The sequence below is a fragment of the Primulina eburnea genome, chromosome 7 (genome assembly GCF_022965805.1).
Source record: "Primulina eburnea isolate SZY01 chromosome 7, ASM2296580v1, whole genome shotgun sequence".
NCBI classification, from domain to species: domain Eukaryota; kingdom Viridiplantae; phylum Streptophyta; class Magnoliopsida; order Lamiales; family Gesneriaceae; genus Primulina; species Primulina eburnea.
In genome coordinates, this window is record NC_133107.1 from 14879235 (window position 1) to 14895545 (window position 16311).

A 16311-nucleotide genomic window follows, 5' to 3' on the forward strand; every position below is an offset into this window, starting at 1 on the left:
GCTAGCAGCGAAAGGCAACAGAAAAACTATTTGAGTCTGTTTGTGATGAAACAACAAGAGGCTGAAACTCTGCGGGAGTTTGTCCAGCGCTTCAAGAGTGCAGCGCTGGAAATACCAGCGGCTACCCCTGACATCATGATAAGTGCCTTTACACAAGGACTGAGGGGAGGAGAGTTTTTTAGGTCGTTGGTCAAGAAGCCTCCGTCGAGCTATGATGATCTGTTGGCTCGAGCTGAGAAATATGTAAACTTGGAAGATGCTCAACGGTGCAGAAGGATGGAGAACCGGCCTGGGGGAAGTAGAGTGGAGGGAGCGGAGAGAGGAGGAAGGAAGAGGGGTACGGGGGAAAGAGAGGAGGATAGAACTAGAAGTAGAGGACAATTATCGTCACATGTTCTTTGAAATAGGAATCGGGATAAAGTGATGGAGGTGAGGGAGTCAAGGGAGAGGGGGGATTAGTCGCAAAGGGTTGAGAGCAGTGCTCGGTCTCCGTCGTCAGGGAAGGAACTGAGATCTCGCCCGTATTCTAAGCAAGGTCGAGGCCCTCCGTGGATAAATCAGAGGTTCGAGGAGTCGAGGAGAGAAGGTCGAGGTCAGGATGTCCCTCGGGAGCCCATTGAACCGAGGAGGAGAACGAATGAGGATAACCACCATACAAGAGGAATTATTCATATGATCTCGGGGGGTGCTACTGATGGAGATTCTGGGCGAGCTCGGAAAGTGCGTGGGAGGAAGTTGGAAAGTTTTGAAATATCTAGGGGTGCGGACTTACCCTAGGATCCTGTTATCAGTTTTGGGCCCGGAAGACGTCCGAGGCATTGTGGCTCCCCATAATTATGCCTTTGTGGTGACGGACACAATTGCCAATTATGATGTGGCACGAATCTTTATTGACAATGGAAGCTTTGTAAATATCTTGTCCAAGAGCACTTTGGATCAGATGAATGTGGAAGGATTTGAGTTCGAACCGATCTCTACTCCTCTATATGGGTTCACGGGACATGCCACTCTACCGCTGGGTCAGATTACTCATCCCCTATCTTTGGGATGCGACCCTCGACGGATAACAAAGATGATAACATTTACCATGGTGGATACCCCCTCATCATATAATGGAATCCTGGGACGGCCAGCCTTGAAAGATTTCAGAGCCGTAGCTTTCACGTATCATCAAAATTGAAGTTTCCTGTGGGGAAGGAGGTGGGAGTCTTGTGTGGAGAGCAGAAAGTTGCGCGACGATGTTATGAAGTAATAGTGAAAGAAGAGGGAAAGAAGGTGCATGATCGAGCAAAACTTGCACTGTGAATTCCCCAATAAAATATGATTTTGTATGCTCAAAAAGTAATCGCAAGTGCACGATGTCAAGTAATAATATAGTGTATGTGAATACGAGTATCGTTCCGCTGAAGACTGTATTTAACAATTATTATTTTAGTTATTAAAACTTTAGCGACGAAAGGTGATTGGTTGTGTTATGACTAATAAAATGCAAGAAAATTAAATAAACAAGTTCAAAGACTAAATGATAAAATATGATTGCTAAATCGATTGATTAAATTTCAAATGATAAAAGAATTTGTTGGGAATTCTGGTTCACCTACCCCTTATTAATTAATTAATTCGTTCGATTGTGTTCTACGCTTCCGACAGGATTTCCTATTCAATTGAACACACTCTCTCGAGCTATGCCAAACTAATTCACTCAATGAAGTAATTAAATGTCTTTAATTATTTATCAAGAATGAATCGCATTTCGATTGATGAAATCCCCTAGTTTTCGACCCTAAGGACTATGACTATCGGCACGTATCCAATTTCATATATCTATGCAAATTGTAGATCCGCGAATTATACTACTAGTTTTTATCACAAGTTATTCTCTCGAACTCACTCGCGATATAAAAACGGTGTTAAAGTTAGCTACGCTCTAACAACACAATAAAACAATAGTATAACCAAGAACAAATCACAAATCGAAATATGAATTAATCAGATCAAAGTTTTGGGGTAGGATCCCCTTTAATCCCAACAAATATGAAAGTTTAGCTACTAGAATTCATAATTAAAATAAGCAAAACAATATTTAAATAAAGGAAAATAAACTAGAAATACGAGACGTGACGAAATTTGCGAAGAACGATGCCCGGAAACCGTCGAATCTTCAATCCAAGTGCCAAAGCTCTCTCCAAACTCGATCCCCGCTGCCAAAAATCCTGAATGATCCTCAAAAGTCGACCAATAATCTTTCCATAGCAGCCACACTCCCAAATTAAGGTAAGAAATCGCGCACAATAATCTTCCAAAAGTAGGCGGCGCTCGGGCGGTAGAAAAGTACCGCTCGAGCGCCACACTCTCTGTAACTTCCCTCGGCTGGTGCGGCATTCGCGCTCGGGCGGTAGAAAAGCACCGCTCGAGCGCCAACTTCCTGTCTTGGCACTTCAACTTCTCGTGCTCGAGCGGTATAAAAGTACCGCTCGGGCGCCAACTTTCTGTAAGGATGACTTCGGAGGCATTTTCTCGCGCTCGGGCGGTAGAAAAGCACCGCCCGAGCGCCAACTTTCTGTCTTGGTCCTTCAGTTATTCACTTCTCGCGCCCGGGCGGTAGAAATGTACCGCTCGGGCGCCGCTTGTTCTGTCCAAATTCTTGAGTCTTCCACCTTTCGCTTTGATTTTCGTTCTCCAACCATTTTTTCCTGCAGATTCATCACACACAAGTGAGACATGATAAAATGCAAATAATTACTATAAAATGAACAAAATGTAAATGAAATGCATGCATGCACAATGTAAACACAACTAAAACTAATGCAATAAACACGTAAAAACACCACCTATCAACCCCCTCATACTAACCTTTTGCTTGCCCTCAAGCAAAATAGGTTACAAACCATAACCAATCATTACGAAACAGACTCAAAACGAAGGTATGAAGATAACGAAAGTGATGGTGAATTATCAAACTGACATCCTGCCTCAGCTGGTTTGTGAACCACATACAATTAGTCAAATCACAACATTCATCAACGCCCCTTTCAAAGCACCTTATAGCAATTTGATTTTGACCAGAAAGTGTGGTCGTGTGTGTGCTGTGGGTCTCACTAGCTCGTGCTTCAGACAGTTTCATTTGCAAATCATGCGAGCCACCAAATCAACAGTTCAATGCAAGTTTCCCTATCCCGAGTTCTGTTTCTAGTCGTGACCAACAAGTGAACACAAAGCGGCTGATTTTCAAGGTTGTACACCAGGAATTGGGAATTCAATTTCATGAGGTTTCGAACGGCTAAAGAAGATGGGACGTACACTGATCATTTTCATTATGCACTTGTCAGAATTTTTATCTGACATTCCTCAACGCCTTACTTCTCCATCTATTTAGCCTTGGGATATGATTTCATCCCTTTTTGGCTCCCCCACACCTTACATCCCCTTTTTTCATTTACAACACTCTTGTTGTAATACTTCTCATTTTTTTTTTTTTTGGTGCATAATTTTCTCAAGTGTACTCCCTAACTTTTGAGTATATGGAATGCTTGTTTAGTTGGCTTAGGGATAACTCTTGAGGTAGTATGCACAATTGGGACGAAAGTTATTCCGGTGGGTTCAAATGATCTACGCTATTTCATGTTACTGGTCGGTCGCTACTGTCAACACAATTCATTCAAGTTCGACTTGCATCTCATGTTATTTCAGTTCCTACCACAGATTCTTAAACTCGACTATCGTGTACACTACTAATAATACCCACAATGTACGCATATAAAATAAACATTTCATTTCACTGGGGTATTCATAACGTGTGATACGACTAAGTAACATGCAGTTCATTCATCCCACAATCATCATCGGCTACCAATTTACTAATGTCACCATCACTGCTACTCATGCAAGACACAGACGAATGCAAACAACGAAGAAGACGTATAACGACCCCCTCATACTAGACGTGTGCAATGTCCCCATTGCACAAAAGACTAAAACATAGACATGCAAACACAAATGCAGACTAATAAACATGAAAGCGAATAAACATGCTAGACGGAAACAACGAAAAGAAAGAAAAAACAGGAAACAGCTAAAAGGAAAAAAATAAATGTGCAAAAGAGGGGAAACAGTAAACTCCCCTGATCAAGTGTCATCCTCATCGTGCTCCGGCGGTGGCACTCCTGCGGCCTCCCCATGTTGAGAATAATCATACTGGAACTGGAATGGGGGGGGGGGAGGTAGCGGAGTCGGTGGAATGGTCGACGGGTCAACGCCCCCGTGCACAAGCATCGAGCGCATCATGTAGTCCAGATGAGGCAAATGGTCTGCGACGTATGAATCGAACTGGCCCTGATGAGCTTGGAAGGCTAGATTTTCATCCATTTTATCATTTGTCGTTCGCCTGCGGGGTTGTGATGGGCGGCGGCGTGGAGCGGCGGCGCTAGAGCCACCTAAATTTTCCTCCTCAGTGGGGAAGTCAATCTGTCGCTTGGCATGCTTTCGCTTATCGTTTTCGATGGAAATCGGCTTCATGGGTTGAATCCACTCCTCGTCGTCCCGGAATAGAACTCCCGCACGGGCACACAACTCGGATATAATTGTCGGGAAGAACAGACCGACGTGACTGTTGCGAGCACACAACATGATTTGAGAGTGGATAAGTGTGCCCACATTCACGTCGTAGCCGTGAGTTAACGCAAAAAGGAGAACTGCTCGTTCCTTTTGGACCTCGCTCTTATGCGAGACCGGCATCATCCGTCGGGCCACAAATAAGTACCACATGGCAGCGTCAACGGTCAAGAATTTCTCGTCGAAACAGCTCGGCGGTCCGCCCACTGGTTTCCACATCGCACCCGCACCCGGATGGCATAGCGCGGTGATAATCAAGTCATAGTCCGGGTCAGCAGCTAAAGCCTCAAAACGAGAGTTGTCGACCTCCGCCGTTTCCAACAGTGCATTGATAGTTGCCGAGTCACACGGGACATGTACACCCCGAACAAACACCGTCCCATTTCTCCCCTCCATAGCATTCGCGTAAAATTCACGCACCACCGAAACTACCGCCACCTTAGGTTGATTGGAAAAAGTTTCCCATCCACGCCGTTCCAATTCTATCCGAGTTCCTATGTGCCTATCGGCAGATTCTTTTCGGAATCCCCTCTCTACTATCGGATTTCTATTTATCTTGGCATGCTCATACCTAACCCGAGCTCCCTCACTAATAAAGCGATGCCTATCAAAAGTCGAAGAAGAGGAAGAAGCGGAAGTACCTCTTTGTTTCTTCTTTGGAGTCATGGTAGTGGATGAGAGAGATTTTGGGGGAATCGGAGAAGATGACGCTTGAATTCCGAAGGAGGAGCTTGCCCACGATGCTTGAGTCTTGATGGTAGGAGAGATTGCCTGCAAAAATTTGAGAGTAGAGTGGAAGAGGGTTAGGGATTTGGGGAGAAATTGGGGGAGATGTGCGCACAGAATGAAGAAAAGGAAAGGAAATCGCGCATATAAAGTAATCGCGCTCGAGCGGTAAAAAATTACCGCTCGAGCGCCAACCTCTATGGACGTAAAAGTCAGAGGTAAGCGGGCGCGCTCGAGCGGTAGGAAATCACCGCCCGAGCACCAACTTTCTGTAAGCCAAGGGAAGTTTCGCGCTCGAGCGGTATAAAAATGCCGCCCGAGCGCCAACATTCTGCCAGAATCGAGATTTTTTTTTTTTGAAACAAAATTGAAGAACAAGAAACGAGATTAACAATAAATACGAATAAAGATGACAATAATCGAAATTGAATTAAATGCAAGATAAGGGAAAAAGAAGAGTTCTCAATTTATAGTCGAGAGCTTGACTGTCGGTCCGTCTCAGTTCGGATTCTCTTGGAACCGTGTGATTCCAAGTTGTGGCTCAACTGTGCCACCCATGTAGTGCTTTAGGCGCTGGGCATTGACCGTAAATGTCCCATCTTTTCCATCTTTCAATTCCACAGCTCCCGATGGATAAACTTTCGAGATCACGAATGGACCGGACCATCGCGGCTTCAATTTACCGGGAAACAAGCGCAACCGGGAGTTGTAGAGCAGAACACTTTCACCCTCCTTAAATTCTCTCTCGATGATTCTTTTGTCATGAGCCTTTTTGGTTTTCTCCTTGTAAGACAGTGCAAGATCGTAAGCCAAATTGCGGAACTCCTCCAACTGGTCCAATTGAAGCAAACGCTGTTCACCTGCATCAGTAAAATTAAAGTTCAGCTCTTTTGTTGCCCAATATGCCCGATGCTCCAACTCGACAGGTAAATGACATGCTTTACCAAATAACAACCTATACGGTGTAGTGCCTAAAGGTGTTTTAAAAGCAGTCCTATATGCCCATAGAGCATCATCTAACCTCACCGACCAGTCTTTCCTACTGACGCCTACCACTTTCTCCAGAATTCTCTTTATCTCTCGGTTCGACACTTCCACTTGACCACTCGTCTGGGGGTGATAAGGGGTAGAGATCTTATGTGTGACACCATATTTGCTTAAAAGTTTTTCAAAGAGTTTGTTGCAAAAATGAGTGCCACCATCACTAATGATTGCTCGTGGTGTTCCAAAGCGGTTAAAAATGTTTTTCTTCAAAAATTTTAGAACCACTTGAGCATCATTAGTGGCGTATGCTTCCGCCTCTACCCAATTAGACACATAATCCACCGCCACCAAAATGTATTTTTTCGTGAAAGAGCTGGGAAACGGTCCCATGAAATCTATTCCCCACACATCAAAAACCTCACACTCAATGATATTATTTAAAGGCATTTCGTGACGGTTAGAGATGTTACCTGTCCGTTGGCATTTATCACATGCTAGCACATAAGAACGAGCATCTTTAAAGAGGGTTGGCCAATAAAAGCCACATTCGAGTACCTTAGATGCCGTCCTCGTTGGTCCAAAGTGACCACCTACCTCACGGTCATGGCAATGAGTAAGAATCGATCCCATCTCTTCCTCCGCCACACATCTCCGAATCATAGAATCTGCACAAATCTTAAACAAGAAAGGTTCCTCCCAAAAATAATATTTCACGTCCGAAAAGAATTTCTTTCTTTGGTGAAATGTTAGATTTGGGGGAGGTGAGCCTGTAACAAGAAAATTCGCAAGATTTGCATACCATGGACAATTTTTTATCTCAAACAACTGCTCATCCGGAAACCAATCATTAATCGCATCAGTCACACAATCATTACTGATAAATTCTAATCTAGACAAATGATCTGCAACCACATTCTCAACACCCTTCTTATCTTTTATTTCCACATCAAATTCTTGCAATAATAAAATCCACCGAAGTAAGCGTGGCTTTGCATCTTTCTTTGCAAGTAAATATTTAAGGGCAGAGTGATCAGTAAACACAATTACTTTCGACAAAACAAGATAAGCATGAAACTTGTCAAGTGAAAACACTACTGCAAGTAACTCTTTTTCGGTGGTGGCATAATTCAATTGTGCTTCATCTAGAGTCCTACTTGCATAGTATATGGTGTGAAATACCTTGTTTTGTCTTTGTCTGAGGACAGCACCTACCGCAGTATCGCTAGCATCGCACATGATCTCGAAGGGTAGATCCCAATCCGGTGCCACCAAGACAGGAGCCGTCACTAAGCGCTCTTTCAACTTCTCTTATGCCTGCAAACAATCAGAATTGAAATCAAAAGGCACATCTTTCATGAGTAAAGAAGATAAAGGTTTTGCAATTTTAGAAAAATCTTTGATGAAACGTCGGTAAAAACCGGCGTGGCCTAGAAAACTTCTAACTCCCTTTATGGACGCCGGAGGTGGTAAGTTCTTGATAACTTCAACTTTCGCCTTATCCACCTCTATTCCGTGCCCCGAAACCTTGTGCCCTAGGACAATTTCCTCTTGTACCATAAAGTGGCATTTTTCCCAATTAAGCACCAAGTTTGTCTCCTCACATCTCCTCAACACTACCTGCAAGTTCTGCAAACAATCATTAAAAGACGAGCCAAAAATCGAGAAGTCATCCATAAATATCTCAAGAAAAGTTTCAATCATATCATGGAATATAGCAGTCATGCATCGCTGAAAAGTGGCAGGGGCGTTACACAAACCAAATGGCATCCGTCTAAAAGCAAAAGTGCCATAAGGACAAGTGAAAGTGGTTTTCTCTTGGTCCTCGGGCGCAATCATGATTTGGTTATACCCAGAATACCCATCTAAAAAACAATAGAACTCATGACCCGCTAACCTCTCAAGCATTTGATCAATAAAGGGAAGGGGAAAGTGGTCTTTACGGGTAGCATCATTCAATTTCCTATAATCAATGCACACACGCCATCCCGTAACAGTCCTAGTGGGTATTAATTCATTATTTTCATTTGTGATAACAGTAATCCCACCTTTATTTGGCACACACTAAACAGGACTTACCCATGCACTATCAGATATAGGATAGATAATACCTGCGTCGAGAAGCTTAATTGTTTCAGCCTTTACTACCTCTTGCATCTTTGGATTTAATCGTCTTTGAGGTTGCACAAGAGGTGAGTACTTCTCTTCCATCAAGATCTTGTGCATGCAGACGGATGGATTTATTCCTTTGATATCTGCCACCTTCCACGCAAATGCACCCTTGTGCGCTTTCAAAACTTCCAACAGCTTGTCCTCCATCACATCTGTCAAAGCAGCAGAAATAATGACAGGTAAAGTGTTATTCTCACCTAAGTATACGTACTTGAGGTGTGGAGGCAACGGCTTTAGCTCAAGCGTTGGTGGATCCTCGATGCTTGACCTTTGAGGGGTCAAATCTCTTCGTTCCCCTAGATCCTCCAATCGCATCCTCATTGGCCTTCTCCATGGTTGGTTGGCATTAAAGTGTGCCACAATTTCAGCTCTTTCTTCGTCTAACTCCTCTTCTCCCAATTCAGTATTGATAGTGGCCTCCAAAGGGTCCCTAAGAGCATCCTGCACATAGTTGGATACAAGAGAGTCAAAAGCATCAATTATAAAACAACTATCAGAATGCAGTGTGTGCTTAAGTGCATTAAAAACATCAAATGTAATCTCTTCTTCGCCCACTCTCAATCTCAACTTTCCCTCTTGCACATCAATAAGTGCCTTGTCAGTCGCAAGGAATGGTCTCCCCAAAATGAGAGGCATCTCGGTATCCTCCTCCATGTCGAGCACCACGAAATCGGCCGGAAAAATGAATTTGTCCACCTTCACTAGCACATCCTCAACCACTCCGCGGGGGTACTTGACAGATCTGTCAGCCAGTTGCAAGGACATCCTCGTCGGCTTAGGCTCTCCCAACCCAAGTTTCCTAAACACAGAAAATGGCATCAGATTAATACTTGCACCAAGATCACATAGTGCTTTATGAAAAACAACATCACCAATCATGCAAGGAATAGAGAAACTCCTTGGGTCTTTTAGCTTAGGTGGGATTTTGTTTTGCACCAAAGCGGAGCAATTTTCAGTTAAGTTGACTGTCATATGATCCTCCAACTTCCTCTTATTTGCTAAGATATCCTTCAAAAATTTAGCATAACTAGGCATTTGCATTAGAGCATCGGCAAAGGGAATATTGATATGCAACTTTTTAAACACCTCGAGAAACTTACCAAATTGTGCATCTAGTTTTGCTTTTTTCAATGCAGCAGGAAAAGGAGGAGGTATAACAATTTTTGGTTGTGTAGTGGGTGCTAGTGTAGGGTTAGAAGACTTACCTTTAGATGTCGCCTCTTGTTCATCCGGCACTTGGCTTTTCTCTTTTTCTCTAGGCTCCAAAACTTTCCCGCTCTTCAACTCAATGGCCTTCACTTGCTCTTTTGGATTAGTCTCGGTATTACTTGGCAAGGTGCCCGGCTCTCTACTTGCTATCATCTTGGCCAACTGTCCAATTTGATTCTCGAGCCCCTTTATCGATGCATCTTGGTTTTGGAGTCGAGTTTCAGTAGAAGAAATAAACTTAGACATCATTTGCTCCAAGTTGGACTTTTCTTCTCTAGGAGAATCGGATCTGTATATCGGTTGTTTGCCATATTGTTGTCCTCCTTGCGGTCTATTCTGGCTGTTTTGACCGCCCCACGAGAAGTTGGGATGTTGCCTCCACCCAGGATTGTATGTGTTCGAATAAGGGTCATTCCTTGGGCGGTTTTGGACTCCCACTTGATTCACCGGTGCCTCATTTTGCACATAGAAGGGATTTCCATCTTGACAGTCTTTCACATAGTTCTCACAGAATATCTCTTGAAGACGCATAGCCGTGCCACCCATATTCAAGCCGTCTATTTTCCTGTTTAAAGCATCAAGTTGTGCAGTAATAACAGAAAAATCAGTTACCTGGTGAACTCCGGCACTTCTCCGCTGGTTGTTCCTGTCAGATTGAGGATGATAGCTGCTAGCAGCCATCTCCTCCAACAACTCATACCCTTCTTCTGCAGTCTTCCTCAAAAGGTTCCCACACGCAGCAGCATCTATCATAGTACGATTAGGAGTAAGTAAGCAAGGTTTGAACGACTAACCCAAGTGGCAACTCGTGATGTGGGCATCTTCGTAATAGATCTTTGAAACGCTCCCACGCCCCATATAGTGACTCTTGATCGAACTGAGCAAATGTTGTGATGTCTGCCCGCAGCTTCATGGTCTTCGATGGAGGAAAGTATTTGATGAGAAACGCCTTCGCCATGTTCTCCCATGTAGCGATCGAACCTACAGGTAAACAATTCAACCAAGCTTTAGCTTTATCACGCAAAGAGAAAGGAAATAAACGCAGTCTAACAGCATCATCAGAAACTCCATTAAATTTAAAAGTATCGCAAATCTCAAGAAAATCCGCGATGTGTGTGTTTGGATCGTCCACAGCAGTTCCTCCAAATTGGACGGTGTTCTGAATCATCTGGATAATGGCTGGTTTGATTTCAAATTGGTTTGCCCGCACAATCGGCCTCACAATGCTGGGGCGTGCACCATCCAAAGAAGGCTGGGCATACTCTAACATGGGTATGCGGCGTGGCATCTCAATTCGTCTCTCGTTTTGGCGCTCCGCCTCCTGCTCTTGTTCGTGCCTCTCCATCAGTTCCTTAAGTCTTTGCTGTTGTCTTCGCCTGCGGAAAGTCCTTCAATTTCAGGGTCACACTCAAGCTCCAAGTCAAGTGACTTTGGCATGCACCGGAAAAGATATCTGAATTAAAATATGGAGTGTTAGTTCAATAGAAATAAAATACACTAAAGAAAATAACTAAAAATATAATTGTAGATTAACAGTCCCCGGCAACGGTGCCAAAAACTTGATCGAGCAAAACTTGCACTGTGAATTCCCCAATAAAATATGATTTTGTATGCTCAAAAAGTAATCGCAAGTGCACGATGTCAAGTAATAATATAGTGTATGTGAATACGAGTATCGTTCCGCTGAAGACTGTATTTAACAATTATTATTTTAGTTATTAAAACTTTAGCGACGAAAGGTGATTGGTTGTGTTATGACTAATAAAATGCAAGAAAATTAAATAAACAAGTTCAAAGACTAAATGATAAAATATGATTGCTAAATCGATTGATTAAATTTCAAATGATAAAAGAATTTGTTGGGAATTCTGGTTCACCTACCCCTTATTAATTAATTAATTCGTTCGATTGTGTTCTACGCTTCCGACAGGATTTCCTATTCAATTGAACACACTCTCTCGAGCTATGCCAAACTAATTCACTCAATGAAGTAATTAAATGTCTTTAATTATTTATCAAGAATGAATCGCATTTCGATTGATGAAATCCCCTAGTTTTCGACCCTAAGGACTATGACTATCGGCACGTATCCAATTTCATATATCTATGCAAATTGTAGATCCGCGAATTATACTACTAGTTCTTATCACAAGTTATTCTCTCGAACTCACTCGCGATATAAAAACGGTGTTAAAGTTAGCTACGCTCTAACAACACAATAAAACAATAGTATAACCAAGAACAAATCACAAATCGAAATATGAATTAATTAGATCAAAGTTTTGGGGTAGGATCCCCTTTAATCCCAACAAATATGAAAGTTTAGCTACTAGAATTCATAATTAAAATAAGCAAAACAATATTTAAATAAAGGAAAATAAACTAGAAATACGAGACGTGACGAAATCTGCGAAAAACGATGCCCGGAAACCGTCGAATCTTCAATCCAAGTGCCAAAGCTCTCTCCAAACTCGATCCCCGCTGCCAAAAATCCTGAATGATCCTCAAAAGTTGACCAATAATCTTTCCATAGCAGCCACACTCCCAAATTAAGGTAAGAAATCGCGCACAATAATATTCCAAAAATAGGCGGCGCTCGGGCGGTAGAAAAGTACCGCTCGAGCGCCACACTCTCTGTAACTTCCCTCGGCTGGTGCGGCATTCGCGCTCGGGCGGTAGAAAAGCACCGCCCGAGCGCCAACTTCCTGTCTTGGCACTTCAACTTCTCGCGCTCGAGCGGTATAAAAGTACCGCTCGGGCGCCAACTTTCTGTAAGGATGACTTCGGAGGCATTTTCTCGCGCTCGGGCGGTAGAAAAGCACCGCCCGAGCGCCAACTTTCTGTTTTGGTCCTTCAGTTATTCACATATCGCGCCCGGGCGGTAGAAATGTACCGCTCGGACGCCGCTTGTTCTGTCCAAATTCTTGAGTCTTCCACCTTTCGCTCCGATTTTCGTTCTCCGACCATTTTTTCCTGCAGATTCATCACACACAAGTGAGACATGATAAAATGCAAATAATTACTATAAAATGAACAAAATGTAAATGAAATGCATGCATGCACAATGTAAACACAACTAAAACTAATGCAATAAACACGTAAAAACACCACCTATCAGTGCATGTGGAGGTCAATATGATTAGAAGGGGGCAAAGCGGGTTGCCCGTGGTAAGGAACGAGGTTCCAGAAGTGATGGAAGAAGAACCGGAGGTCATAGCACTGGGACCCAAGAAGAAGATGCTCAGAATAGCCCCTGAACTTGACCCAAGGGTTAGGGAGGAACTCATTAATTGCTTACATACCAATCTCACCGTGTTCACTTGGTCAGCTCAAGAGCTCACCGGGACGACCCCAGGTGTGGCAGAGCATCGGTTGCACATCTTGCCGAATGCTCGCCCTGTAAAGCAGAAAAAGAGACATTTCGAGCCCGAGAAGGACAGAGTTATAAAGAAAGAGGTGGGAGAATTTCTAAATGCTGGGCACATTCGAGAGGTACAATTTCCTATTTAGCTCTCGAATGTCATCCTTGTTCCGTAGAGTTCAAGGAAATGGAGGATGTGTGTGGACTTTAGAGATCTCAACAAGACATGTCCTAAAGATTGTTATCGTTTGTCCCGGATAGATCAATTGTTGGACTCCATAGCTGGACATCAATACTTGTGCATGCTGGACGCTTATCAGGGGTACCATCAAATTCCCTTGGCTGTGGAAGACCAAGATAAAGTGAGTTTCATCACCTCTGAAGGAACTTTCTTCTACGTGGTTATGCACTTCGGACTCAAAAATGCCGGAGCCACGTATCAACGATTGATGGATAAAGTATTTTCTGAGCAGGTGGGAAGGAACATCGATGTGTATGTAGACGACATCATGGTAAAGTATAAAAACTCAGCTCAGCTTGTACCTGATTTGGTCGAAACCTTTGCCACCCTCAGATCCTACGAGCTGAAGCTGAATCCTCAGAAGTGTGTCTTCGGGGTGAAGAATGGAAAGTTTTTGGGTTATATGGTGACAGAGAGGGGGATTGAGGCCAACCCCGAGAAATTTCAAGCTATCCAAGATATGGTCTCTCCCCAGGGACCTAAAGATGTTCAGCAGTTGACAGGGAGGATTGCTGCTCTGGCACGTTTTATCTCGAGGTCCGCTCACAGAAGCTTACCATTCTTCCGGACCTTGCGTAAGGCAAAAAAATTTGAATGGGGTCTGGATTGCGAGAAAGCTTTCACAGAATTGAAGGAGTACCTATCTCATCCAAGCCAGGTGAGCCTTTGTGGGTATATTTATCTGCAACAGAAGGGGCTGTGAGTTCAGTCCTTGTCAAGCCAGAAGGATCAGTTCAGCAGCCGGTTTACTATGTTTCGCATGCACTCAAGGGGAAGAGATCAGATACTCAGGGTTGGAAAAATTGGCTTTGGCTTTGGTGATGACAGGGAGGCGTTTTAGGCCCTACTTCCTATCTCATCCAATTGTGGTACTCACCAATAGTCCATTGGACGGAATCTTAACTCATTCCGACATGTCTGGCCGTTTGGTAAAATGGACTACTGAGCTGGGAGAGTATGACATCCAGTATGAGCCAAGAACAACTATTAAAGCACAAGCATTAGCCGATTTTCTGGCTGAGACCGTGCATCATGAAAATGAAGACCCTTGAAAAGTGTATGTTGATGGTTCGTCTTCTAAGGATGGAAGTGGAGTGGGGGTAGTACTGGTTTCGCCAATGAGAGAGGAAGTTAAGTTAGCGGTTAGGTTGGATTTTCGAGCATCCAACAATGAGGCAGAATATGAGGCTGTGTTGGCAGGACTTCAAGCAGCCAGAAATGTGGGAGCTACCCGAGTACATGTTTTTTCTGATTCACAGTTGGTAGCGCAGCAGATAATTGGATTGTATTATGTGAAAGATGAAAAACTTATTGAGTATGATCAAGAATTGAACAGAGTTAGAGAAAAATTCATAGAGGTCACGTTCGAACAGATTCCCAGAGAAGAAAATTAGAAGGCAGACACTCTAGCCAATATGGCTGGGACAATAGGAAGTTGGAAGACTAGAGACGTGGTCTTTCAAGTCGAACTCACACCTCACACGAGTTCACCTGCAGTTGAGCAAGAAGAAGAGGATTGGAGAACCGCTATAACTAATTATTTGAAGGAGAGAAAACTTCCTGTCGACCCTATGAAAGATCGTAAGTTGAAGATAAAATGTTCACGCTATGTGCTAATCGGAGAAGTGCTGTTTAGAACGTCTTTTGCAAGGCCGCTTCTTCGGTGCTTGAGTTATCAAGAGGCTGATTATGTGCTCCGAGAAGTTCATGAGGGATGTTGTGTTGAGAGAGAAAATTTCTTGTGATAGTTGTCAACGTCATGCCCGGTTGCATCACCAGCCGGCCGCGATGATGAAGGCTATCACGGCCGCCTGTCCTTTTGACCAGTGGGGAATGGATATTGTGGGACCTTTTCCTATAGCTCCTTCTCAGAAAGAAGTTTCTATTGGTAGCAGTTGACTATTTTTCAAATGGGTGGAAGCAGAACCTTTGGCCAGAATCATTGAGAATGACGTCCTGAAGTTCTTTTTGAAGAGTATATATGCAGATACGGGGTACCTAGGAGACCGATATCGGATAATGGGAGACAATTCCAAATGGACAAGATCCAAGCTTGGTGTAAATAGATGAAGATCCAACAAGTCTTTACTTCTGTAGCATACCCGCAGAGTAATGGTCGGGTGGAGGTGACTAATCGGACGCTGGTGCAGGGTCTAAATGTTCGACTTGGCAAAGCTAAGAGCAATTGGGTGGATGAGTTACCAAGTGTCTTATGGGCATACGGAACCAATCCGAGAGAAGGAACCAAAGAAACTCCTTTCAGTTTGGTCTATGGTAATGAAGCAGTGCTCCCGGCTGAGATTGGGTTGGAATCGGCAAGGGTAGTGTTTTATGACGAGGACAATGGTGCGAGACGCGCTACTGACCTTGATCTTTTGAGAGAAAAAATAGAGGCTGCCATCATTCACATGGAAGTTTATAAGAACCGCATTGCACAGTCTTATAATCGGAGGGTCATTTTAGAAAAACTTCCAGGTAGGTGACTTGGTCCTGAGGAAGGTGCAAAAAGAGCATAGAGGAAAGCTGGACCCAAAGTGGGAGGGTCCCTTCAAAGTGATCGAGAGGCTGAGCTCTGGAGCCTATTACTTGGAGAATGCGCAAGGCAAGGCTTTGAAGAGGCCTTGGAATGATTATTACCTTAGGAAGTATTATTCTTGACTCTATCATCAATGTATTTTATTTTCTCAATTTTCCTATGTAATCCATTGGAATTCGATAAAATCAAATTCTTCTTTTCAGTTCATGAATGTTGTTGTATAGTGAGATTGATAAAGAAAAATTTTATTTTCCTACTAAGGCATCGCCTAGTAGAGGAGTAAAGTACAGGAGAAAAATTAAATTTTCCTACCAAGACATCGCCTAGTAGAGGCGCAGAGTGTTGGAGAAAATTAAATTGTCCTACTAAGACATCGCCTAGTAGAGGAGCGGCGTGTAGAAAAAAATTAAATTCTCCTACTAAGGCATTGCCTAGTAGAGGAGCTTAAATTCTCCTACTAAGGCATCGCCTAGT

The 16311-nt window shown here is 43.4% G+C and overlaps 2 protein-coding genes and 1 non-coding gene across 3 annotated transcripts; all 3 read left to right on the plus strand.

The window, feature by feature from the left end:
- The first annotated feature begins 694 nt into the window (after window positions 1-694).
- Window positions 695-1180, plus strand: LOC140835719 (uncharacterized). Its single transcript, XM_073201125.1, has one exon. It carries the CDS (start codon window positions 695-697, stop codon window positions 1178-1180), a length of 486 nt encoding a protein of 161 aa, XP_073057226.1.
- Window positions 1181-10502: 9322 nt separating this feature from the next.
- On the plus strand, window positions 10503-10608 carry LOC140837541 (small nucleolar RNA R71). Its single transcript, XR_012119371.1, has one exon. It is a non-coding gene; the product is annotated as a small nucleolar RNA R71 (small nucleolar RNA).
- Window positions 10609-15089: 4481 nt separating this feature from the next.
- Window positions 15090-15784, plus strand: LOC140835720 (uncharacterized). The gene is made up of 2 exons (XM_073201126.1): window positions 15090-15189; window positions 15399-15784. Exons 1-2 carry the CDS (start codon window positions 15090-15092, stop codon window positions 15782-15784), a joined length of 486 nt encoding a protein of 161 aa, XP_073057227.1.
- Window positions 15785-16311: the final 527 nt, after the last annotated feature.